Source organism: Podarcis muralis, chromosome 6 (assembly GCF_964188315.1).
Source record: "Podarcis muralis chromosome 6, rPodMur119.hap1.1, whole genome shotgun sequence".
Taxonomy (NCBI): domain Eukaryota; kingdom Metazoa; phylum Chordata; class Lepidosauria; order Squamata; family Lacertidae; genus Podarcis; species Podarcis muralis.
Window position 1 is genome coordinate 35,895,350 of NC_135660.1, and position 24,389 is coordinate 35,919,738.

Consider the following 24,389-nt stretch of genomic DNA (forward strand, 5'->3'; position numbering starts at 1 on the left):
GGGGTTGATGGGAGTTGGGAATCCAAAACATGCAGAGGGAGCACTGGGTTGGAAAAGGCTCCTCAAGTTGTCTTCCTCAACCTGGTGCCTTTCAGAGGTTTCAGACTGCAACTCTCATCAACGCCACCTAACAGCTGGTCACTGTTCTGTGACTGCTGAACATGTGTCCTGTCTTCATTGGGCTGTTTGGGTTTCCACCACCCCCTTTCCCCCTTTAAGAATATCTACTTCACCGAATGTTGGTGTTGCCTGAAGCCTGCTGCTACCTCCCATTTGTGTGTGGATGGTACGTTATAATTTAGCTGCACAATGAGCCATACTTAGATGGTGAACATGCTATCCGTGTACACTGGTACCTCTAGTTACAAACTTCATTCGTTCCGGAGGTCCGTTCTTAACCCAAAGCCGTTCTTAACATGAGGCGTGCTTTCGCTAATGGGGGCCTCCTGCTGCCACCGCGTGACTTCCACTTGCATCCCAGGGCAAAGTTTGCAACCAGGAGCATCTGCTTCCAGGTAAGCGGAGCTCGTTACCCAAAGCATTCGTAAGGAGGACGGTACGTAACAGGAGGTTACGCTGTATTGGATACTTGGTGGAATGTAAGAACCTTTGTTAGACAGTGGGGTTTATTGGGTGGATTTATTGGGCTATAGTTCAGTGGTTAGAGCACACTCTTGGCATGCAGAAGGACTTGGGTTCAATCACCTGCATCTCCAGTTAAAAAGGTCAGACGGCAATTGATGGTAAAGGCCCTGAGGCCAAGCAGAGCCACTGCCTGCCAGAGTTGACAGTTCTGAGCTAGATGGACTAGTAGTCCCGACTTGGCATAAGGCAGCTCCTTGTGTTCTAACGCTCTCATGCAATCACTTGATTGACACCCAGTGCCCTTTTAAATATGGGGATTGGTGGTTTGTTTTTGTTCTTGTTTATTACGTATTTTGTATTTTTAATATTGCAATTTTATGTTGTGAACCGGCTGGGATCTACTGGTGTAGGGCGGCATACAAATTTTATAAATAATAATAATGACCTCAGCATGGCCATAGCTCAGAGGACGAATAACCCCCTACATTGACTTGCAGTTCCATCAGCCTGTGGCAAAGCTGTTGTGCTCATGCCATTGGCCCGGCTCCCCATTCAAGCCTCAGGTTGGCTTTTGGCATATCTCCACAATCTGGTTGGGATGGAATAATGATAATAATAAAGGTTTGCATGTTCAGAACTGTAGGAGTTACCATTTGGTCATCATACTATGGTTAACTAGTGCCTCTGGCACTCATAGTTACAAATGAATTCTGTTAACTGTAGAAACTATTGTACTTTCCCAGGTGTGAAGTGTAGTCCTTTTACTCACAAGAATCTTCTTGTTTCATTCACAGAACATCCATCAAAGGTGGGTGGTAAATAAACAAATAAAAACCAAGTGACCTTTTAATGTGTAAAGCAGGGGTCAGCAAACTTTTTCAGCAGGGGGCCAGTCCACTGTCCCTCAGACCTTGTGGGGGGCCGGACTATGTTTTTTTTTGGGGGGGGGGAGAAATGAACTTCTATGCCCCACAAATAACTCTGAGCTGCATTTTAAATAAAAGCACTCATTCTACTCATGTAAAAACACCAGACAGGGACCACAAATAACCCAGAGATGCATTTTAAATAAAAGGACACATTCTACTCATGTAAAAACACACCGATTCCTGGACCATCCATGGGCCGGATTTAGAAGGTGATTGGGCCGGATCCAACCCCTGGGCCTTAGTTTGCCTACCCATGGTGTAAAGAGAGGAGGATTAATGTGTAACGCTCAGAGCAGCAAGTCCTGATTTCTGCCGCCTGGGGGTGCTGTGACAGCTGCCACCCTCAGGAGAAAGCCACACTGGGCTTTCAAATCAACTCATGGTAGGCTTGTGTGAAATTCCATCTTTTGAGGAAATGATTTGGAACTAATGTTGCTGATGAGAGTGGCTAGTGAGAATGAAAGTACGTTGTGCAGTATGTTGTATTACAGTATATTCTTTGTGCCACTGTTTGCAGTCCCTTTTAGACCAAGAATAACTACGTAACCGCATATGAAATGCATCATTACTGATGACTGCACAGGGAAAGAAAATTCCAAAGCTATGGGAGACCATATCATATCAGCAACACAGAAAGCTGGCATCGTCCAGAACTTTCCCATATGTACCTGGAGAGGCCAGAGATTGATGTGCCATTGCTGGTGCACACTCACCCATTTGTAGCACAAATAATGTAGCTTTCTCGATGCAGAATTGTTCGTGCTCATTCTCGACATGCTGCTTTAAATCTAGGTTCATAGAATCATAGAATCATAGAGTTGGAAGAGACCACAAGGGCCATCGAGTCCAACCCCCTGCCAAGCAGGAAACACCATCAGAGCACTCCTGACATAGGTTGCTTCTAGATTCTACTGTCCCCAAGGGTGGGTGTAGATACTTGAAAAACACATAGCTTATTCATGCTGTCAGGGCTGCCTCAGGTCCCAGCTCACAAGAGACCAACACCAAGTCCAGTTTATATACAAAGATGTTTATTGAAGTGCATTGTACGTTCCACAGCCGAGGCGCGCAGCCCCACGTCTGTTACGCTTAGACCGCTGAAGTCCCCTCTGACTCAGTCCCGCCTCTGCACCACTTTAAGAGGCTTGTGCTGCTCCACCTCTTCCTTTCTTTCCTTTTCCGCAGGGTCTTCCTGCCCCCTGGGGTTTCGCCCCTCCTGGATTCCCCTGACGTGGAATCCCCAGACAGCTCTTCCCCCCTCCTGCGTGCTTTGGGACCTGGCTCCTCCTCCGGGCTCCCTGTACTTCTGCGCGCCTCCACATTTGAACTTGGCGCGCGTTCACAACCTCTAACCTTCCTCTTGACAGTTACACTACTCCCTGCACTACTCTCCTCCCCTTCCGGGAGGATGTCTTGCTCCGATCTCCCCTCCCTCTCTGCTTTGGGACCTGCTTCCCCTGTCACTCTGGAATCTCCACCCCCTTCACTGCGCTCTGGCGGAGAAGCCGGTCCCGACTCCCAGCTCCCACTCTGGGTTCCCCCGCTGGTCCCCTGCTCCTGACGAGTCCACCCTGTGACTCCCCTTGGCCTGACCACAGGCGCCCCCTTCTGGGAATCCTCCGACTCACTTGAAAGACTCATGGAATCCCTCAAGTCATTGTCATCCTCTTCCTCGCTGCCCTGGGATTCTTCCCCCTCGCTCTCCGCCTCCTCCCTCACCTGTGCCTCTGTCCCTGAACCCCTGACACATGCCCTTTCCTCCCTGCACAAACCCCAGTAGAAGAAAGAAGGAAGTCACAACTGTGATCTCTGTATAAAAGGTAAAGGTACCCCTGCCCGTACGGGCCAGTCTTGACAGACTCTAGGGTTGTGCGCCCATCTCACTTAAAGGCCGGGGGCCAGCGCTGTCCGGAGACACTTCCGGGTCACGTGGCCAGCGTTGAACTGCTAGGTTGGCAGGTGCTGGGACCGAGCAACGGGAGCGCACCCCGCCGCAGGGATTCGAACCACCGACCTTTCGATCGGCAAGCCCTAGGCGCTGAGGCTTTTACCCACAGCGCCACCTGCGTCCCTGTGATCTCTGTATACACCTACTCATAATGTCATTGGGAAGATGTGGATGCATCTCCCATTGCCAGGACCATCTACATTTGTTGTCAAATGGACGACGCACTGCTGAGCAATGCAGAATCCATCTGCAATGAGCTTTAATTTTGGGAATTGAGTCTAGAATAAAAACACCATGTGTGCACAGCCACTGACCATCTGCATGTAGGGCAAGTTTTCTGCCACTGAGTTATCTAGAGCTCATCGGCTCAAATCCTCAGGCAGAGCTGTGAACCAGCACTGGGGCATACAATGCATGATGTCAATCACAGGAGTTGTGCTTGAATGTAGGGTTTTCTTCCAGAAATACCCAGTACAGGGACTCCAATGTGGATTGAGAACCTGGCATGGAGGCTAAAGGTTTTTAACCTTTCCACCCAATCGCATCCCACTCTCCAGAAACAAAATTCCCTTCCCCACCCAGAGTCATAGAACAAAGAAGCTATGTTTTCCATCCCAGTAAATCTGAAGTGCCTGCTACAAAATGGGACACTGTGTCCAGCTTGACATCCCATCCATCAAAAGTATCAGGAGCCAAACTAAACTTTGCGAGAACTGCTTCTCCCCTGAGGTCATGAGGCTTTTATGACAAGGTGGCTTGGGGTGGGTGGGCCTTCTTACAAGCGAACAAAAAACTTTTGCAACTCTATCCCCTCATGCAAACTTACCTCCATTTGTCTTCCATCTCTGTGTTTACTTTGCTTGTGTAAACAGGAGCATCCCATCCTGTGCCACTCATATTTCTGTATCATATCTGCACACCCCTTGCTTTGCCTGCCTAGATTGTTGAAAGGCTCCACAGAGAAGCAGTGGCATGTCCAGCTGGCTAACAAGAAACTCACGTGTCACTGTGATAGGACCAGCAGCACAATGAAAGGCACTTGCAGGTAAGGAATAAGGAGTAAAAAATCGTAGAGTTGGAAGGGATCTTGAGGATCATCTAGTCCAGCGCCCTGAAAATGCAGGAGTACGCAGCTGTCTCTTACAGGGATCAAACCTGCAACCTTGGCATTATGAGCACCACACTCTAACCAACTGAGCTATCTTAGTAGTAATAACTTATTTTGCAGGGAATTTTGATGAATGTATTTGGTTAACTACACCAGATCTATATCTATCATCTATCATCTCTATCTATCTATCTATCTATCTATCTATCTATCTATCTATCATCTATCTATCTATCTATCATCTATCTATCTATCTATCTATCTATCTATCTATCTATCTATCTATCATCTATCTATCATCTATCTATCTATCTATCTATCATCTATCTATCTATCATCTATCTATCTATCTATGTATCTATCTATCTATCTATCTATCTATCTATCTATCTATCATCTATCTATCATCTATCTATCTATCTATCTATCTATCATCTATCTATCTATCATCTATCTATCTATCTATCTATCTATCTATCTATCTATCTATCATCTATCAATCATCTATCATCTATATCTATCTATCTATCTATCTATCTATCTATCATCATCTATCATCTATTTATTTATCTATCTAGCATCTGTCATCAGTCTATCTATCTGCAATTTAATCTGGAGAGATGTGTTTAAGGTGGGTCTCCCTATCTGTTTCTTAGACTTTTGGCTAAAAGGAAGCATTTGGAAGCTAGGTAGGCTGTGTGTTTTTCAGAACTCCAGTAATGTCATATGCGACTTTAGGAGAAATTGACAATTGTAGGTTATGTATTCCCCCAACCCTCTAATTCCATATTATACCATTGCAACTTAGTCCAGGGTTATTCAGACCTGTTTCTTCCCACATCAGATTCTACTTCTTTAAAAATGTCAAATTGTAGAAAAGATGGTGCTGGCAGGTCAAATCCTGTTTACAGCATGATTCACTTATAGCCTCTCCCAGCTAATAAATGCCACACAAATATCTAGCCGATCTTCCAACTGGTGTGTGTGTGTGTGTGATGTATTGTGGGGGAGAGCACAAAGAGATGACAAATTTGGTAGGTCCCTTGAGAAATTTTTGTGGGTCTTTGTGTGTGTGTGTTTGTGATGTACAAACCATACCCGAGGCTCTGCAAAATAAACTTTCAGCAGTTGTGGCTTTCTGGATTATAGCTTCTCAGCTCCTGGTAGAAGTGTGGAGCTCACTCTTTCTTAATGGGCAGCTCTGCAAGGGATGGAAGGAAAGCCTCCAGACGTGGCTGGAGAAGAGGGTCAGTGACTCTTCCTCCCAGGCCTCACAGAGGCCCCGGAACCAAAGAACTGTTATGTTCAATTACAATATAATTGCATAAGGGAAATTTAACTAATCCATCTTGGCGTTAAACCAATCCAGTGGTGAGCATGCAAGCAAGTGGATGGCAAGGTCTAGATTGGAATCGATCTAGATTGAAAGCAGCATGTTGATGACAAGTGTGAATGAACCCAGATTGAGAAAAACTACATTTTTGTGCTACAAACGGTTTAGTGTGCATACACAGCCTAAGTAAGCGCGCGCGCACACACACACACTTTTTGTGCATGTGGATTGCACTAAGGAGCAGAAAAATAAAAGGAATGCAAATTCAGACACAGAAAAGTCTTCCAACCACACCTGGTGAAATACTACAACTGTTCAAAAATCTGACCCTGACCATATACTCTAAAGTGGTGCTGCCTTGGTTTCATTTTATCCTGAAAGTAAACTCTTTGGAGCCTGCTTAATCTCTGGCTTTATTTCCTGTTGTCCTTAAGATGCAATGAATACAGACCTCTCTCTGTCTCTGTAGAACAAAATGACTTCATTGTCTCATACTGCACAAGGTATTTTTCCGAAGTAGCAAATGCAATTTGTAAACTGATCGGAGATAAACAATTTTTTTTTTTAAAATCATCGAATAACTCTTTGCTATCACAAAGCTGAGCAAAATGGGCAATTTTATATCAGCAATATATGCACACTTCCAGGATAAGAGAAAGATAATCTGTTTTGTTTTAAAAAAACCAAGTTATGACACATTCATTTTGAAGGTGATGTTGGTATTGAAAGCCAGTGTTACCAGGTGAATGGGCTCAACTTTCAGAATTCTTTGAGGAAAGCCAAGATAATATCCCTGCGCCTTCAGCGTTACAGCAGTGCTGTTTTATTAGAAAATGCAGACCATGTACTGTATCTATTCTTTTTCAGGTATTTTCGACACTTTACATGTTTCACTCTTTGCCTGGGAGTGATAGCCTTGATAGGATTCTTTCAGCGCAATGTAAAGCTTGGCACGTAAGTTGATATTCTAATATGGCTAAACCAGACAGGACAACTGCTACCAGAGAACTCAACCTGTTAAAACCAACCACCAGAAACCCTAGATATTTCTCATAGGCATACCGGTGATCTTTGATGGTGATAGTGACCTGACCTTTGGGCCAAATCTCTTCTGCATGCAAAGCAGACACACTATCATGAAGACAAGGCCCTCCCCTTAAAAAAATAATTTGGTATTTTCTCATTGTGGATAAAATATTCCAGGGGATGAAATCTGCAACACATCTATTTATTCTGATTAATTCCTGTTCACTTGACTTTCATTTCTCAAGGACGGTATTCTCTAACAAGGGCAGTATTCTGGCTATTCAGTTGGCAAAGGAAAAGAGCCAAAATATTGAGAGCCCTGGTATGCAGAGTGCAGAGTTTTGCTTGTGAATCTGGCTAGACAGTAGACTGTTGCAAGCACACATGGATCAGAAGTGCCATTGGGCTGGGGGGGCAAGCCTCCCCCAAACTTTTCAAGGGGGTGGTTGGGCCCCCTCAATATTCTGCAGCCTGCTGGGCCCCTTTGGGCCCTGCTGGGCCTACCTGCAGTTGTGGTGGGCCCCACTGGGCCTTCCCACAGCTCAGCTAGCAGAAGGCTGCACCAGCCCGCAGAGTGTTAGGAGGCGCTGCAGGGACTGGCACACCTGGCGCAAGGTTGCACCAGCCTGCACATCATCTCCCGACACAGAAGGCTGCACCTAATTTACAATGCAATCCTATGCACACTTACTTGGAAGTTAAGAATTCATTGGGCCTAGGCTCCAAGAAAGTGCATGCAACGTTGCAGCCTAAGAGTTGCATGGGATGGTTCTAATGGCACCCTATTGAGTTGCATCAGCTGGAGGTAGAATTCTCTGAGATTGGATAAGCAAAAGGCAGCTCTGGTTAAAAGGGTTTTCATTATCTCCACAGCAAAGTGCAAAAGGAGATCAAATAAGGACAAATGAGCAGCAGGCAGTTATAATATACAGTTACTGACTCACACTTGGATGTACGAAACGGTTAACCTGAGCCCTGAGCTCAAGTTACCATGGGAGGGCTAAGCAGGCTCCCAGCAGCCTTTGCCTCTCTCTGCTTCCTGGGGTAAAAAAAAGCTGCAGCCAAGCGCGGCTTCCAGCTCACGTGAACGAAACTTTCCAAAAGGAGGTTTTTACTGCCTGCCTCTTTGCTAATGCAAAAACTGCATGGGGTTTTTTTTTTTGGTAAGGAACACAAGTTCTTTCTTTTTAAGTCATTTGGAACATTTTTCTTCTTTATTTCATTGCCAATGGATGGAGACTTGTTTGTGGTAGCTTCTGAAACTCTGTGAGTAAAATCTTCACTTATTTGCAGAGTAAAATCTTCACTTATTATCTCTGAGATTTATTCTAGCCTAGGTATTTTCATGGGGAATATATGTTTAAATGTGGATGCAGGCAGATGTAAATCTAATGTTTTTATGTGCTTGGAGCAATCACCATTATGCTAACTCTGCTATGAGAGAGGATGGATCTTATCCAAACCTTTCTGTTCAGCAGGTGGGAAGGGTGGCATCTGGAGTTTAAAAAGATTCTACCCCTTCTTTATTAATTTTATATTCATGTAGGCTGGGACCTGTTTCCAAACCCTGCCAACCTACCACAAATGTCATGTTCCTCAAGACACACAAAACGGCCAGCAGCACAGTCCTCAACATCCTCTTCCGCTTCTCAGAGAAACACAACCTCACTGTGGCCCTGCCGTATCACTTGCACTTCCACCTGGGCTACCCTGTGCACTTCAGAGCAACATTTGTTGAGGAGTTCAGAACCATTGGTCGACACTTCAACATCATGTGCAACCACCTGAGGTTTAATTTGCCAGAGGTAAGAAAACAGAAAGGACTGCTATTGCTGATTACAGTGAAGTTGTCCTCCCTCCCGCCCCCGGTCTGTAAAATTGAGTGATGGCAACCTTGAGGATGCATTTCCACAGAGATTTCAGGGAGAATAAGGTCATTCAGCATATCTGATTGCACACAAACTATACTGGGGCAGACCTTGGTAATATGCTGCCCTGCGCAAGGCCATTTGATGCCCTCCCCACAGCCCATGTAATACCAGCTTAACCCGGGCTTTGGGAAGGAGGCACGATGTTCTGGCAGGTTCCTAGAGCCCTCCTATCTCCTTCCCAAAACACGATGAGCATTTGCCCAGCTCTGGGAAGGTGGCAGGAGGACTCTAAGACCCTGTCAGAGCCCTCCCGTCTCCTTCCCGAAGTCAGACAAGCATTTACTGGGCTTTGAGAAGGCGCCTTCCTCAGCTGCGCTGCACCATTCACACTGCCCCATATCCACCTCTGCCTGCACTTAACCAGCGTTGATCTCTGTTCTGCAGAAATAGCATAACCCACACAGGGTGGGGATGGGGACCTTTGGCCCTCCAAATGTTGTTGCTCTCTTAACTCTCACCAGCTACGGTCAGCATGGCCAATTTATGGAGATGATGGGAGTTGTAGTCTAGCAACATCTGGAGTTCTGCAGCAGCAAGAGCTTCTGTGGGCAAATTTTGGGAAACTGTTGATTTGGGGAATTAAGATTACTGATATTCAAAAGTCTGGCAAATTGCCCTTTTAGAGAAGATTTCTTCTTAAATCTAGGGGATATAGTACAATGTATTGATTGTGCAAGAAAAAATATCCTCCTTCCTTTCCCATATCTTCAATCCCCCTTGCTAAGGATCCTGCCTTTCTCTGTTCTGCTTTTTATTGCAAAGGTAAGAAGAGTAATGCCACGTGATACTTTCTATTTTTCTATCCTGCGGGACCCTCCTTCATTGCTGGAATCCTCCTATGCTTATTACAAAACATATTCACCGGCATTTCAGAAAACCAAGACACTGAGTGAGTTTCTGGCATCTCCTTGGACATACTACAATACAGGCAAAAAGGCTTGGAACTTCTATGCCAGGAACTTCATGTGGTTTGACTTGGGCTATGACAACAATGCAGAATATGATGACTTCTACGTCCAGTCTGTAATACAGGATATTGAGCAGAATTTCCAGCTGTTGCTAATTGCTGAATACTTTGATGAGTCCATGATCCTTCTGAAGAATATGTTATGCTGGGACCTGGATGATGTGGTTTATTTCAAACTGAACACCAGGAGCCTAGACAGTGTTCAGACTCTGAATCCAGAATACAAGGAAAAGGCGAGAGATTGGTGTGCTCTGGACTGGAAACTTTACACACATTTCAATAACACCTTCTGGATTAAGATCCAAGAGAGGATGGACCTAAAGACTTTGTACAAGGAGGTTGAACTTCTGCGGAAGAGACAGAAGGAACTGATGGAGATGTGCCTCTTGGAGGAAACAGCAGTTGATAAAAGCAAAATCATAGACAATAAACTGGAGCCCTTTCAGGTGGGGCTTGCGAAAATCTTGGGCTATAACCTCAAGCAGGATTTAGACAATAAGACCCGGACGATCTGCCAAAAGATGATCATGCCTGAGCTCCAGTATACAGCATATCTGTACAGCCACCAGTTCCCAAACAAGACGAGAAAACCCATAGACTTCCCCACTCCATGAAACAAGATTTGCTTATGATAAGGATGTACAATTGTGCTGCCAATATAGGGGAATGTAGTCTCACTGGAGGGCAAATGGGGCAGTGCCCCACCAACCTCAGGATGCCCTCACTTGTCTACATTCCTATTTGCAACCAGTCCAGAGGGTGGAACTGGCCATTGTCTTAATTCCTCCTTGCAGTACTCCACAGGGAGGAGCCAGAACTGGTTGGTTCTGCTAGCCATTGCCCCAGCTCCACCTACTGTTGGTCTCCCCTGCCCCTGCCCCACTCCCATCACAGTGGTCCAAGCCACCACTGTATAGTCTCAAGTCTCAGTGGTAAAGACCCTGACTCATCACATGTGGGTGGTGGAGATTTTATTCCAGTGAGTGTTTGCCTAATTTGGCATCTTTGGTCTAATCCTCTTTTAAAGCCATCTAAATTGGTTGCCATCACTTTGCAGTGCTCTGGTCCCCAGTAGTTTGCAGCCACTCTTCTTTTTAGGTAAAGGTAAAGGGACCCCTGACCATTAGGTCCAGTTGTTGCCGACTCTGGGGTCCGGCGCTCATCTCGCTTTATTAGCCGAGGGAGCTGGTGTACAGCTTCTGGGTCATGTGGTCAGCATGACTAAGCCACTTCTGGCGAACCAGAACAGCGCATGGAAACACCATTTACCTTCCTGCCGGAGCGGTACCTATTTATCTACTTGCACTTTGACATGTTTTCAAACTGCTATGTTGGCAGGAGCAGGGACTGAGCAACGGGAGCTCACCCCGTCGTGGGGATTCGAACCGCGACCTTCTGATTGGCAAGTCCTAGGCTCTGTGGTTTAACCACAGCGCCACCCACGTCCCTTCTATTCTTCTTTTTAGTACATATCAATAGATGAACCAGGTCATTTTACTCAGTTAGTCAATGTGATGCTGTGATCTTCTAAATATGGGGTGGGAACACACATTACAACTCACTGAATGACTATTTTTAAAGAAGGTTCAAGTTCCCACAGCCTTGTTCATGGTTTCATCATCCTTTAGTCAGTTTTGCTCTTATGCTGGAAAGTTACTAGATAACCATTATGAACCATGTGAACCATGAGGTCCTCTGAAATAAATTTCCTGCAATGCATTGAAAACTCATTTTGTTTGGTTTCATTCCATCTTCTCGGCCTTCAGTTGTCACAGTCCCCTTTGTCCTCAGGTTTCTGCTCCTTGCTTTGTTTAGTCTCCGCCTCCCCGCTTTTCTTAATGGGAACATTTGGACTCAGCTCAGTGAACTGGAAGTAACTCTGTCAGCACGAATCCTAGTCGCACAACATGTCAATTGATTTGCGACTGAAATCAAAATGCAAGAAAGTCTAGCCTATGTTAACAACTGCTCCAGTTCAAGAAAAACAGCAGTTTAAGTCCCCAAATGCATGGTGGTTAGGAATGAGGAATAAATTAGAATCAGTTCCCACTCAAAGGCTGCCAACCTACTTCACACTTCCTGAAACAATGCAAAAACCAAATCACAGCCATCCTTCAAAATCTGCACTTCTCCAAATTTCTCAATGCAGTTTTCCAGGCAAGTACAAGAAAGCATATTCCGGTAATAGGGTAAAGTTGCATAAAATGCATATATTAGTTGTCGGTTGAACAATGCTAGCTTATGCATGTTTACTTGGAAGTAAGTTCCACTGTGTTCAGCGAGACTTACTCTCTAGTAAGCATGTTTAGGATTGCAGCATAAAGCAATTTTTGTAAAGGCTGGGGAAAGCTTGACAAAATGCAGAAGGTGAGGGCAAAGGTGAAGGGCACTGCAAAACATCTGGCCAAAAATTGTTTGCTAGCATGAAGAACATGGGGATAATCCTAATTCCTGTTTCTGTGGTTCTAACACCTTTATCCGAAACTTGGAAATATAGAGTACAAGCTCCCTGCAATGTTTCTAGATACAAGCCGCATAATTGTCTGGTGAGAACAATTTAATGACATGAGCGGCTTTTCATTAGGAAGTAATGCATTCTGTATATCAATAAACTATCAGTGGCATATGCACTGCAGCTGACATTGTGTGTACTCATAATGTGTACACTGGTGGGGCTGCATTGGAGTCAGAGTAAATGGTAATTAATGTGTACATGGTCAAAGTCAATAAATTCTGGTGCTTACACCCTCTCATTGAAGCATCCTCCAAACATAAATATCAGTTGCCATCTGGTACCCTATCCAGGTCACCCATCCTACTTTACGGACCTCCGGGGTTGTCTAGTTCAAGTACCGTATCTTTCTTACAGTTCTTCATCTCTAAAAAAGGAACAGCAGGCAAGTCTTGAAATTGCCCATCCAACCAAACAGAGAATTATAGGTAGGTAGGTAGGTAGATGTTATTTGTTATCTGTACAAAGTATGGCTTTGTAATCTACACAGATGTTACAAAGGATAAGACAATTTCCCCAGAATTCCGTTCCCAGGCTTTCCTTTGAGGAAGGAAGGGGTGGAATTCAGATAATAATGTCACTCTTCCTAGACTTTAAGGCTGCTAGTCTGGTTTCTTTCCATTTGCACAGATAAAAGCAGAGTAAAGCCACAAAGGCCAATGGGCTTACTCCAGCAGCATAAACATGATAGTGGTGAACATGACATTCTCCCTTCACTGCCATTACACTGGACATATGATTCTGATTATGGAGATGTGCTGCTAATGAAGTCCACATATACAGACAGGTAGGTATGCCCCGTGAGAGTTTCCCAGTTAGTTAAAAAATTAAAAATAAAAGGGAAAGTGATGGTCACAGGTATCTGCACATGGACATTGCTGACTGTGTCCTCACTGTGCTCTGACAATGATGTCTTTGTCCTCCGTTCGCTGATTAAGCTGCTGGCTGCTGGCTCAGTGCTTTCCCCCCAACCATGGAACAAGTAGCGAGCCCACTGGGTCAGAGGTAGAGGGAAGGGGGGGTGCTTGAGAGTCAGAACGTGAGGAATGGAATAAGGCATCACATAAGCAGTGAAGGAAGCTGCTGAAATTGCATCGGTCAGCAAAGCGGAATTTGTAAAGGGCTCAGATGAAGACAGATCAACATAAATAACTTATCAGTGGCTTTGGGGACGAAAGACAACCTACCAAGCAGAAAGGGGGCAAGGTTTGTGGTTTCATGCTTGTTTTTCTTCTGTAGTCTCCGTAAGTTTCTAGATGTCTCCTTCCTTATTTGGGGTATGCCTAGATGGACTAGGATTTTCTCACTCTGTTCCTTATACTTGTAATATCTCTTCTTCCAAGAAGGGACTAAGAGGAGATTCTGCAGTGTAGTGTGGGCACTGCTCCCGTGTTACCCCTGCCTTTCAGCTGCTACCATCCCCTCCCCAGATAGTGTATCGTGTGACACTCACCCTACTTCCTCTGAGAAATCATAAAATAGTGCAGAGCTTACCTGAGACATTCCTGTTTTTTCCACCAATGCTTCTTTCCTACCAAAGCACCATCTGGCATACTGTTCTTGGTGGCCTCCATTCCGCTCCTTTGAAAAAAAGAAAAATCACACAAAGAGCGATACAAATGTTTTGTCTGCAGTGTTTGAAAAACTATCTGTGTGGACTCTTTGGTACTATAGTGGGACCTAAACTTTTCTCCTGAAATTTATGGACCCTACAATAATTGTGTGTCTGGTTACCATTTTTAAATGAAGTTGTTTTTCACTTATTAATTTCTGGTCACCTTTGTTGTTTTACGAGCCCCTGCAGACTTGCCTGTTAATGTGGGAGTATCCTGCAACATCTCCTTGACACAATAGTGCATTAGGTAAAGATAAAGGGACCCCTGGCCGTTAAATCCAGTTGCAGACAACTCTGGGGTTGTGCGTTCATCTCGCTTTACTGGCCTAGAGAGCCAGTTTTTGTCCGCAGACAGCTTCTGGGTCATGTGGCCAGCATGACTAAGCCACTTCTGGCAAACCAGAGCAGTGCAAGGAAACGCCGTTTACCTTCCCGCTGGAGCGGTACCTATTTATCTACTTGCACTTGACATGCTTTTTAACTGCTAGGTTGGCAGGAGCTGGGACCGAGCAGCGGGAGCTCACCCTGTTGTGGGGATTCCAACCGCCAACCTTCTGATCGGCAAGCCCTAGGCTCTGTGGTTTAGACCACAGCGCCACCCACATTCCAGAGTAGTGCATTACTGGTGGGTTTATTCCGCTTTAGTCTAGTTTAGTTAAACATCATTGCCGTCTGGTGGAGTTGTTGCAGAACAAAAGTACAGTAGAAGAAAAATAAATCAGAACATTTTGCGGTATAAAAAGTTGCGGTATTTCAGCAGGAAGTTACAGGATATGCACTGACTGGAAATAAAGCTGGGTGACCATCCCAAAACATTTGCAGGGGCAAGAGTGTTAAAAGCAGGATTGTGTCTAACCACCCAGAAAGCATCATGAGCACAAATCACCATCAAGGTGCAACGAAAAGGATGTCTGGAGAGCTGCTGTGTCTATTCCTCTCGTGTTATTGTTTCTATGGTGTTTATCCATAGTGATGGATTGATTATGGGTCCTATATGTCTAACTCTTGCCAATTTAACTCTCTTGGTTAAGTTGCCTGTTTTTGTATTGTGCATGGGAGGCGATGTGGGTTAGGATCCTGGGACATCATCCTGGCATACCGGCCATCACTGCTTGTCAGTTAGTGATTGCCAGGCATGACTAATGTGGAGCTAAGCATCATCAAGAATTGTGGGTGATGGGGTAGAATGGCCAAGGATGAGTTGGGAACAGCTGCTGGTGAGTCTGCTTTAGATTTTACTAACATTCTGTTTTGGGGGATGGGAAAGCATAGGATTACAACAACTATGTTGTGGTGTAGTGCAACAACATGTGAAGAGCCACAAGTTCCCCATCCTTGTCCTCAGCCAAAGGAAGAGACGGAATTAGGCGTCTGGAGGCTTGGGTGCACATTGATTTGCTGTCCTTGAAGACAGCACAAACCCTTCACCGACTTCACAGGTTCTCTGCTTACAAAGAATGTCTGCTGTGTGGTTTTTAAGTTTCAAGTCTGCTGTGTAGATACATCCCACCTCTCTCTTTGGTATTTTAGGGCTTTCTCTCCTTGCTGCAAGTGCAATGGGCTCTCGCCATTTCCCTGCCCGGACAGTCTTGTTTGAAAGGGAGACGAGCGGAGTGACATACCGAGTGCCAGCGCTACTCCACATCCCTTGTGTTGCAAAGCTGCTGGCTTTTGCCGAAGAGCGGCTCAGCGTTGATGATGCTCATGCCAACTTACTGGTGCTGAGAAGGGGCACTTTCTACAAGAACTTTGTGGACGTAAGACAAAATGAAGCCAGTTTTGCTGACACCGTATGACAGGACTGAAACAAGGCATAGAGGAAATTATCTGTGACATCTTTGTGAGTTTCCCACAGGCTTCTGGTTGGCCACTTTGAGAAGAGAATGCTGGACCTGATGGGCCATTGGCCTGATCTAGTGGACTGTTCTTATATCTGTTTCTGTGTTGCTCTTTCTTTGTCACTTATTTAGTTGTTAGGAATAATATAACTGGTGCCTCTTGATACTCTGAAACTCCCACCTTGTTCAGCTATGCATATAGCAACCATAATTGCCAGGAATGGACCAGAGCAAATTAAATGATAAATAACAGTTTTTTTCACTCACCATATTTAGATCCTGCTGCAACCAGCTCATCTTGGCTGCACTGAATAGTCATTTTTCTTATGCTTCATGTGACCTGCAGTAGAGTAGGGTTTGTTCACAGGTGATGGTTGACACTGTGCTCTTCAGATGATAACTTAGGCATAAAACTGCTGTTAGAGATGATGGGCAAAGCTTTCTTTACCCCCCACCAGGCCCAATGCTTGTCAACAGAGGCAGTGTACATATTCAGCTCCTTATCATTGAATGATTAATACTGAAAGGACCAAAGTTCAAGTAATGTGTGGAATCAGCCCTAATGGTTTATGGATACCTTTAAAGATAGACGTTGCTCTCACCACTGCTACAAAAACATAAGAAGACCAGACCAAAGGCCTGCCTAGTCCAACATTCTGTCCTCACAGTGTCCAACCAGGTGCCTAAGGGAAACCAATAAGACATTAAAATTGGATATTAAATTGAACTCTACCATCCACTGCACTGTCCACTGATAAACCTCGTTTCCATTTCTTGGTCTCAGTCTTTTCATTTGTAATATAGGGATAATATGGATCTGTCCTACAGGGTAGTTGTTGTAAGGGTTACTGAACTAATGCAGATAAAATGCTTTGAACACTTAACAGTTCTGTAGAACCGTAATCATGTTACCCATCTGCTTTTGGGTATTCTTGCTCACTCAAGGGATTGACTGGTGCCAGTAACACTGGTGTAACTGATTGGCTTAACATCAAGCACTTTCAAGCTTTCTTCTCTTTCAAATACTACCTAACACAATGTGATCTTTCCTTTGGAATGAGGAGGGTCCCAGAGAGAGAAGCTGCCGACCTCAAAGATGGTCTCCTGATTAAAGCCCACCGCAATAACTGAGAATAAATTATTTCAATGAATAGAATATTTCTGTATGATCAGACAAACACAAGATTGCTGAATCGACACCTTCACGCTATTCCTTATTGATCTTCGAGGAGTCTCTTTTCCTTGTTTTTACTGACCAGCTATGAATTAATCTCTTGACCAGATGAGCAAACCTTATGCAATAATGGGTTCCTATTTCAAATGAAGTGATTAGTTTTTTTCAGGGGAAAATGCCTGGGAGGGGGTGGGGGAAATGAATTGGCTTCCTAACTCTTTTCCGTCTTTCTTTGCCAGTGGGAAGATATGCGAGCCCTTGAAACAGCAACTCTGGCACATCATCGGTCCATGAACCCTTGTCCTATCTATGATGAGCTTACCGGCATGGTTTTCCTGTTTTTCATTGCTGTGCTGGGCAGAACCCCTGAAGCCTTTCAGATCATCACAGGCCAAAATGCTGCCCGCCTCTGCTATGTGACTAGTTCTGACCAGGGCATCAGCTGGAGCCATGTGACTGACCTCACCCAGCAGGTTATTGGCGTGTCCATTGAAGGTATGAGACACAGGAGCAGTTTACTTACTTACTTACTTACTTATGAAATGTATATCCCACCCTTGCTCCCAAAGGAATCCACAGTGGCAACCAACAAGCAACAAAACAATAATAATAAACCTTTAAAGCATCTTAAAAATAATTTAAATACAGATCCAGGCTGGGAAATATCTCAACTTAAAAGATCTGTTGAAAGAGAATAGGGTCTTCAGCAGGCACCGAAAGGATGACAGCATACTTACCAACTGACCCAGAAAAACCAGGACACCCCATTTCCCACTGCAACAGTACAGCAGCCATTTGGAGCACCTTGGTCTCGTGCAATTTTGGGCCAAGAACTTGCCCCCCCCCCAGCACATTTTCTGGGCCTGCAATCTTGCACAGGATTTTGGACCAGGAAAATTGTGTCCTGGATTTGGGCCGCATTGTGTTGGAGGGTATGCAACAGAGACAGTGCCTGTCTATTATTCATGGGGAGCGAATTTAAATGGTTGGTGTCAGAACACAAAAGGTCCAATTCCTACATTGTCTGGAATAGACCTCCTGATAAGGTGGTATCTATAGGAAGCTCTCACCTGCAGAGTGATCAACTAGATATATAAGTGGTGAGACGATCTTTTATGTTAATAAAGGAGAAGGAATGGAGAAGGGATACATTTAATGAGCATTCATTCTGATTCGTTTGTGGGAAAGTTGGATGATGTTTCATCAAAGCAAGCAACTTGCCTAACACTTTTTCCATTGTAAAAGCTTTGAACTTTGGGGGAAGTGGGTTTGTTGCACAAGAGCTCCCAAACTAACTATAATCATGCTACCCAAATTTGTTGGTTTGTAACTGAATCCCACCCCAAAACAGTGGCAATTTGGGAATGCCCAAAGAGTTTTGTGGCACCTTAAAGAGTAACACATTTATCAATTTATTATAACTTATCCAGAAGTTTGATTGTTTCCATGTGACATTAAATAAAAACAATGGTTTCTTGTCCCACTAGAGGTGTTCACTGACAGAGCAAAGTTTGGATGAGTGCGCTATCCGCTTTGTGTTCATTTTGCATACCCTTAAACTTTAATTGATTTGTCACAGACTATGTATTTGGAAACTCATTGTCATTTGACCCCACCGTTTGCAACTTTATTTCTTGACATGTCCTCCTCACTTGTCAAATGATAACAACACTTCATGCATCTGATGAAGTGGACTCTGTTATACAAAAGCTCCCACCATAATAAATGTGAACTTCATTGCCACTTAGTGGAAGGGCCATAGCTCAGCAGTAGAGCGTCTACCTTTCATGCAGAGGGTCCCAGGTTCAATCCCCAGCACCTCTAGGTAGGACTGGGAGAGACTGCCTCTCTGAAAGCTTGGAGACCTGCTGTCAGTCCTGAGCTAGATGGACCAATGGGTCTGTCTCCGTATAAAGCCATTTATATTCACGACTCTTGGTTGTCATTGTTCCTGACACTGTCTTTCCCCTTTTGCTTCAGACTGGGCCACTTTTGCGCTAGGCCCCGGGCACGGCATCCAACTGAAGTCAGGCCGCCTGCTATTGCCAGCCTATGCTTACCACATTGACTGCAAAGAGTGTTTTGGGAAGCTCTGCAAAACCACCCCTCATGCTTTCACCTTCTACAGCGATGACCACGGGCAGAGCTGGCAGTTTGGCGAGTTCATCCCGAACCTGCAGACCGTCGAGTGCCAGATGGTGTCGGTGGATGAGGAGGACGGCAGCAATGTGCTCTATTGCAACGCCAGGAGTCCTCTGGGCTTCCGGGTGCAGGCCCTCAGCACGGATGATGGAGCCGTATTTCACTCAGGCCAGCTGGTGCAGCGGCTTGTGGAGACCCCGCACGGTTGCCATGGCAGCATCATTGGGTTCCAAGCTCCGCTTTACTATTTGCAGCACAACACTTGCGTATTCCAGAGAGACACCTGCTCTGATAAAGATGTGGGCTTCCTACCTCAGGGTTGGTCTGATACGAAACACCCACCTAGTCTTGCCTCACTGACTCCTTTTTTCTGCAGCCAGCCTCTGAGCCACCGACAGCCTCAGGAAACAAGAACTTCTGGTGTCTGTTCTGGTCCTATCTCATCAGGTAAAGGACATGCTGATCTAGAGCATGCTGAAGCTGGAAGTATTTCGCAATCGGGCTTTTCTTTCCAAATGCCAACATGGGTGTTGTATTGCCACCCAACGAGCTCCAGATCCCGAGTCAACCTGGGGATTTACCTCAGCACCTTTCCTAGGGATGCTGACAGCTGGACTGAGCCCTGGGTTATTTACGAAGGCCCCAGCGCCTACTCAGATCTGGCCTACATTGAGCTGCCTTATCCAGATTTGTCAATAACTGGGATCCCAGCCATAGCTTTTGCCTGCCTGTATGAGAACGGGGTGCGGTCCCCGTATGAGCAAATTTCCTTCAGTATGTTCACGTTGCATGAAGTTCTTCAGAACATTCCTCTCACAACTTCTGCCCCAGGTTTGAAGCAGCCGTCAGGTGGTAGAAAGAGAAAGGGGAAGAGTTGTGTCATTTCTTAAAGATCATGACAGAGGGCCAAACTTCATGTCATGCTAAAGATGTCACTAGAAACCATGTCAATTTTTATATTACTAATATCAAGCGCAAAGGCAGATTTTCATAGAGAATGCAGCAAGCAAGAAGGAGTAGAGGTTTAATCTTTCCCTCCTGTTGTATTCTGCTAACTGAGTTGTGTTTTGAGAATTTTGCCCCTAGGAGCACCCAGTAGCTGAGGAAGGAGGTGGAAAGAGGGAGAAGAGAAGAGGGAATTAAGAATATGATTGAGAATGTAGCTGGAGGTTGTAAATAAAGCTCTCTTTGAAAATCATTAGAATATCTTTCTTCTGGTTGAAGGAATAATACAAAACCCCTACAAGTAGGAAAGCATAATGCAAAAGCCCATGGGATTCTTTCCAAAAGAATTATCTCAGATCTCCATTCAGTCTCCAGTTCCTATGCTATCACCGCTACTTTGCTTCCAAACAATGGAACACACATAGTAGAGAAAGTAACCTATTCACTTAGACCAGCCTTCTGTATTGGCTTTTTGCAGGGGGCGGGGCGGGGGGGGGGCAGGGAGAGGGGAATCCCCAATGTGCCAATGGATGCTGATATTAGCTAAAGGGATTTCATTCAGGACTGTTGTATTAGCTGTATACCCCCTGCCTGGCACTACCACCTTATGCATAACCCCCCCCCCCTGCACATTAGATGCAAAGACACATAAATGTCACATCTACTTTAGCCCTGTAGTAAGAGAGTGAAACCTGTCCATTTTCTTAAAGGTCTTCCTGAGCAATCAGGACCTGGCTAGTTTGGGCCTGCCACCTGCTGGCCAATGCTTGACCTGCTGGCCAATGCTTGTCTAGCAGAAAATTCTCCCCTGGGACAATAAGAAGGATGGGTTTCCAAGTCAGGCTCTAGAGCTCCTCCTGATTGCTGCTTTATTGCAGGTATATTCTGCAACAAACTCTTAACAATAGTGCATTAGTGGTGGGGTTTTTTCTGTTTTAGTTTGTTGTTCAATGAATGCTTCCCCAAAGCTTCCAGGTTATTGCGGCCTGGGAGGGGCTATAGCACAACCAAAGGAGAACAAAAATAAGCCAGAATATTTGTGGTATAAACAGCTACAGGATTTCAGCAGGAAGTTACAGGATATGCACTGAATGGAATGAAGCAGCGCGACCACCCCAAAGCATTTGCAGGTACAAGAAAACAGGATCACATGTGACAGCCTGAAAGCATAATGAGCACAAATCATCATTAATGTGCAATAAAAAGGATGTCTGGAGAGGCCCTTTGACCCAATATTAGGGCATTAGTGGTGGATTTCTTCTGCTTTGTTGATTTATTCTGCCTTTGGGGAAGGGGCTGTTACCAATTACCCATTCAAAAACCTGTTTACTATATTAAGCCATCTTCTGAAAACTCCCTTTGTTAGTTTCACCACTTTTTATATGAGAATAATGGTGCCAGCATGCTGCTAGGGCTTCCTGGGGTCCAGGATGTGAAATTCTAATTAACAACACCCCCAACTTGAGGTGAGGCAATAGTGTTACAGTACAGTCAATTCAGGTGTGTAAGGATTTTGTCACAACTAAAGTGAAAAATAAACACTTGAGGGAAGTGAAGGACAATGGGGAGAATGCAGCCGTCCAGAATGAATGCTATCTGACTTCTCAGGAATAAAAAGAGTGGGTGAATAGTATCAGAACTGAAGAAAAGTGGCATCACGGTGGCATCTGGTAGCCCTGAATCCTTTTACAGTAAGTATCGTTAGCTGAGATCATTTTAAAAATGTATAGAAAAATAGGTATCTTTATTTATTTTCACACAAGTTTTCTGCAGCTTCGACCAACAAGGCCACCTATCATGGTGGCAATTAACACAAAACAAGGTCTGAACATAACACAGCTAGGCAATTGTTTTCTGACATGTTTTGAATGTTAAGGAAGAAGAAATACAGGTCATCCCACTCAAAATATACTCCCCTCTCTCTTGAAAATAACAAGTCTCCTGAACCTACTCTTGTAACAGAAGGTAGGGTTGCCATATTCCCAAAGATGAAAATCCGGGCAAAGTTGTTGAGCTTATTTTTGGGAAAACATGGACATATGGCAGCCCTACAGAAGGTATACAAAACACAGACCTGGAAACACTGCCCTACCCTTCCCAATTCTTCAGCAGCATAATCGGAAAATATTGCAATTCTTTAAAAATTAGCTGTTCGTACAGATGTACTGTACATTTGTTTCCCTTAATTTTAAACTAATTAAACACCAATCTTAATATGAGTATTTAAAAGTATTGAATGGATTTTTGGGTTGTATGACTTGTCAACTCTATACACTCCCTTCATTCAGGGATGAGGAACTTGTGACCTTTCAGATGCTGCTGGCCTCCAATTTTCATCAGCCCCAGGCAGTCCAGCCAATGGTCCTGGATGCTATATAGGAACATCTGGAAGTCCATAGGTTCACCTTCCTGGAGGGTGGGAATGTGTATGGTTGGCAAAGAGAATTCAGGAAGGCGGTTTCCATTTGTGGAGCCCTGCGGGGCCTCTCATATGAGCAAAACAGATTAGAACTGTCTCCTTGATATTGCTCTGTTTTGTTCCTAGACCATCCTTGCCTTTGCTTGAGAAAATGTACACGTTTCTAGCATTTGACTAGCTCTAAACTTTAAAGTCTGACTAAAGCAGCACTGATCCCTTTCTTAGACCAATGTATTAGGTGGCTCTTAGTGGTGCCTCTTTCCACTTGCCAACCAATCCATGACACGAACCTGTGGACTGATGATGCCACGAACTCAAAAATATGTTGCTCATCAGGTTTGGCCTTCTCACTTGAAGGGCCTGTGGCAAGGGAGGCAGAAAGTAGAGCTCCAAAGCCAGAAGTCCTGATACAAACTGAACCTGTGTGCAAAAAATCTCTACATTCATGCCTCCTGTGTAGCCATTTCCCACCCTCCCAGAACAACCCAGCATGCTTTCTGCCTTGATTTCATGCGGGCAGGAGTGTTTTTATTTTAGAAATAGCAGGAACACGAAAATGTGTTCATTCAGCATAGGAAAGGAGGACTTAGGTAGATGCTAAGGAAGTATAAATAATTAAATAAATAACACAACAACAGTAGTAAATCTCAAAGCACTGAGATCAATAAACCCAGGACGTCATTTTAGATCTGTGACGCTGTAAGCATTTCCTTAGTGACAGCAGTTCCAGTCTACATCTCCTGACCGTAGCTGACAATGATGCCCATGGAAGACAATGATATTCCTTGCACTGAAAGGTGGGTGATGGCTCATTACTGTCTGGCAAGCAGCATCTTGAGGCTTCAGGATCAACAGAGGAAACAGAAATGCGCAGAGGCTGCAGCAACGAAAGTTGATGATTGCGGATACAGGTTAATGCACATCTTTGTAATCTCACATACAGAGATTAAGTAAACAAAGTCTGTCATCTTGATCCTAAAGAACTGATGTTGCAAACAATAAAAATGTGGGGACCAAAGCATTTGAGTATGCTGGTCTGGGTGTTTCACAGAAATCTTCATCAGAGTTTGACTCAGTTTATTATTATTATTATTATTATTATTATTATTATTATTATTATTTAAATATATACTCCCTGGAGTTCTCTAAATGTTGCTGGACTACAGCTCTCATCATTCCTGACCATTGGCCATGTTTGCTGGGACTGATGGGAGTTGAAGTACATTACCTCTGAAGAGTCACAAGTTCACCTCTCCTGATATAATGTAATTGCAAAAATGATGGAAACAAACTGAAATGTCATTATTTTCAAAACTGCTCAAGGGCATGCTGTTTTCAGCTATGAGCTGCCAGAGCTAGAGCTAGGAACCAGTGCATTTTGCTCAGGGTAAAGATCTGTGTAACTTTGGGACTCCATGTTCTAAAATATTAGGAGCAGATGTTTTATTCTTCTGTCCCAGAATCCTAGATTTCTTTCATGTCTCCTGCCTGCCGTCTTCTTCTCAGTCCATCTTGGGATGTAATCTTTATGGCTACAACTTTAAGACTTCGTTTGTTATTATTTTTTGGTGCCCTCCCCTGCCTATCTCACTACTTTGTGTAACATCCTGCCTGTTTAAGAGGTCTGGAGCAATCAAAAGCTTGCTCACTATTTTGTGATATTTTGATTGGCTCTAGCAAAAATATTGCTGAATTGTGGGTTTTAGCATTCATCTTATGGGCCCACACAACTTCCTTTCCCCTCTTCTACTATTGCTGACTCTCCCTACTTACTCCCCAACTGCACATGTGTGTGTGTGTGTGTGTGTGTGTGTGTGTGCGCGTGTGCACGTACACACACACACACACACACACACACACACACACACACACACACCACACCTTTTCAAGCATCCACAAAGCTATTTGGTCTCTACC

At 44.5% G+C, this 24,389-nt stretch overlaps 2 protein-coding genes across 4 annotated transcripts; both read left to right on the plus strand.

The window, feature by feature from the left end:
• Nucleotides 1-236: 236 nt before the first annotated feature.
• On the plus strand, nucleotides 237-11,608 carry GAL3ST2 (galactose-3-O-sulfotransferase 2). The gene is made up of 5 exons (XM_077930864.1): nucleotides 237-286; nucleotides 1,337-1,393; nucleotides 6,771-6,857; nucleotides 8,476-8,734; nucleotides 9,623-11,608. Exons 1-5 carry the CDS (start codon nucleotides 237-239, stop codon nucleotides 10,439-10,441), a joined length of 1,272 nt encoding a protein of 423 aa, XP_077786990.1. The 3' UTR covers nucleotides 10,442-11,608.
• Nucleotides 11,609-13,335: 1,727 nt separating this feature from the next.
• On the plus strand, nucleotides 13,336-20,306 carry NEU4 (neuraminidase 4). Of its 3 annotated transcripts, XM_077929985.1 has the most exons (4): nucleotides 13,336-13,545; nucleotides 15,485-15,711; nucleotides 17,206-17,461; nucleotides 18,947-20,306. In XM_077929985.1, the coding sequence occupies exons 2-4, from the start codon at nucleotides 15,511-15,513 to the stop codon at nucleotides 19,996-19,998; spliced, it is 1,509 nt and encodes a 502-aa protein (XP_077786111.1). In that variant the 5' UTR covers nucleotides 13,336-13,545; nucleotides 15,485-15,510; the 3' UTR covers nucleotides 19,999-20,306. The 3 variants fall into 3 exon arrangements, with proteins under 3 accessions (XP_077786111.1, XP_077786112.1, XP_028586781.2); XM_077929986.1 differs by lacking the exon at nucleotides 15,485-15,711; XM_028730948.2 differs by lacking the exon at nucleotides 13,336-13,545 and having other exon boundaries at nucleotides 15,689-15,794.
• Nucleotides 20,307-24,389: the final 4,083 nt, after the last annotated feature.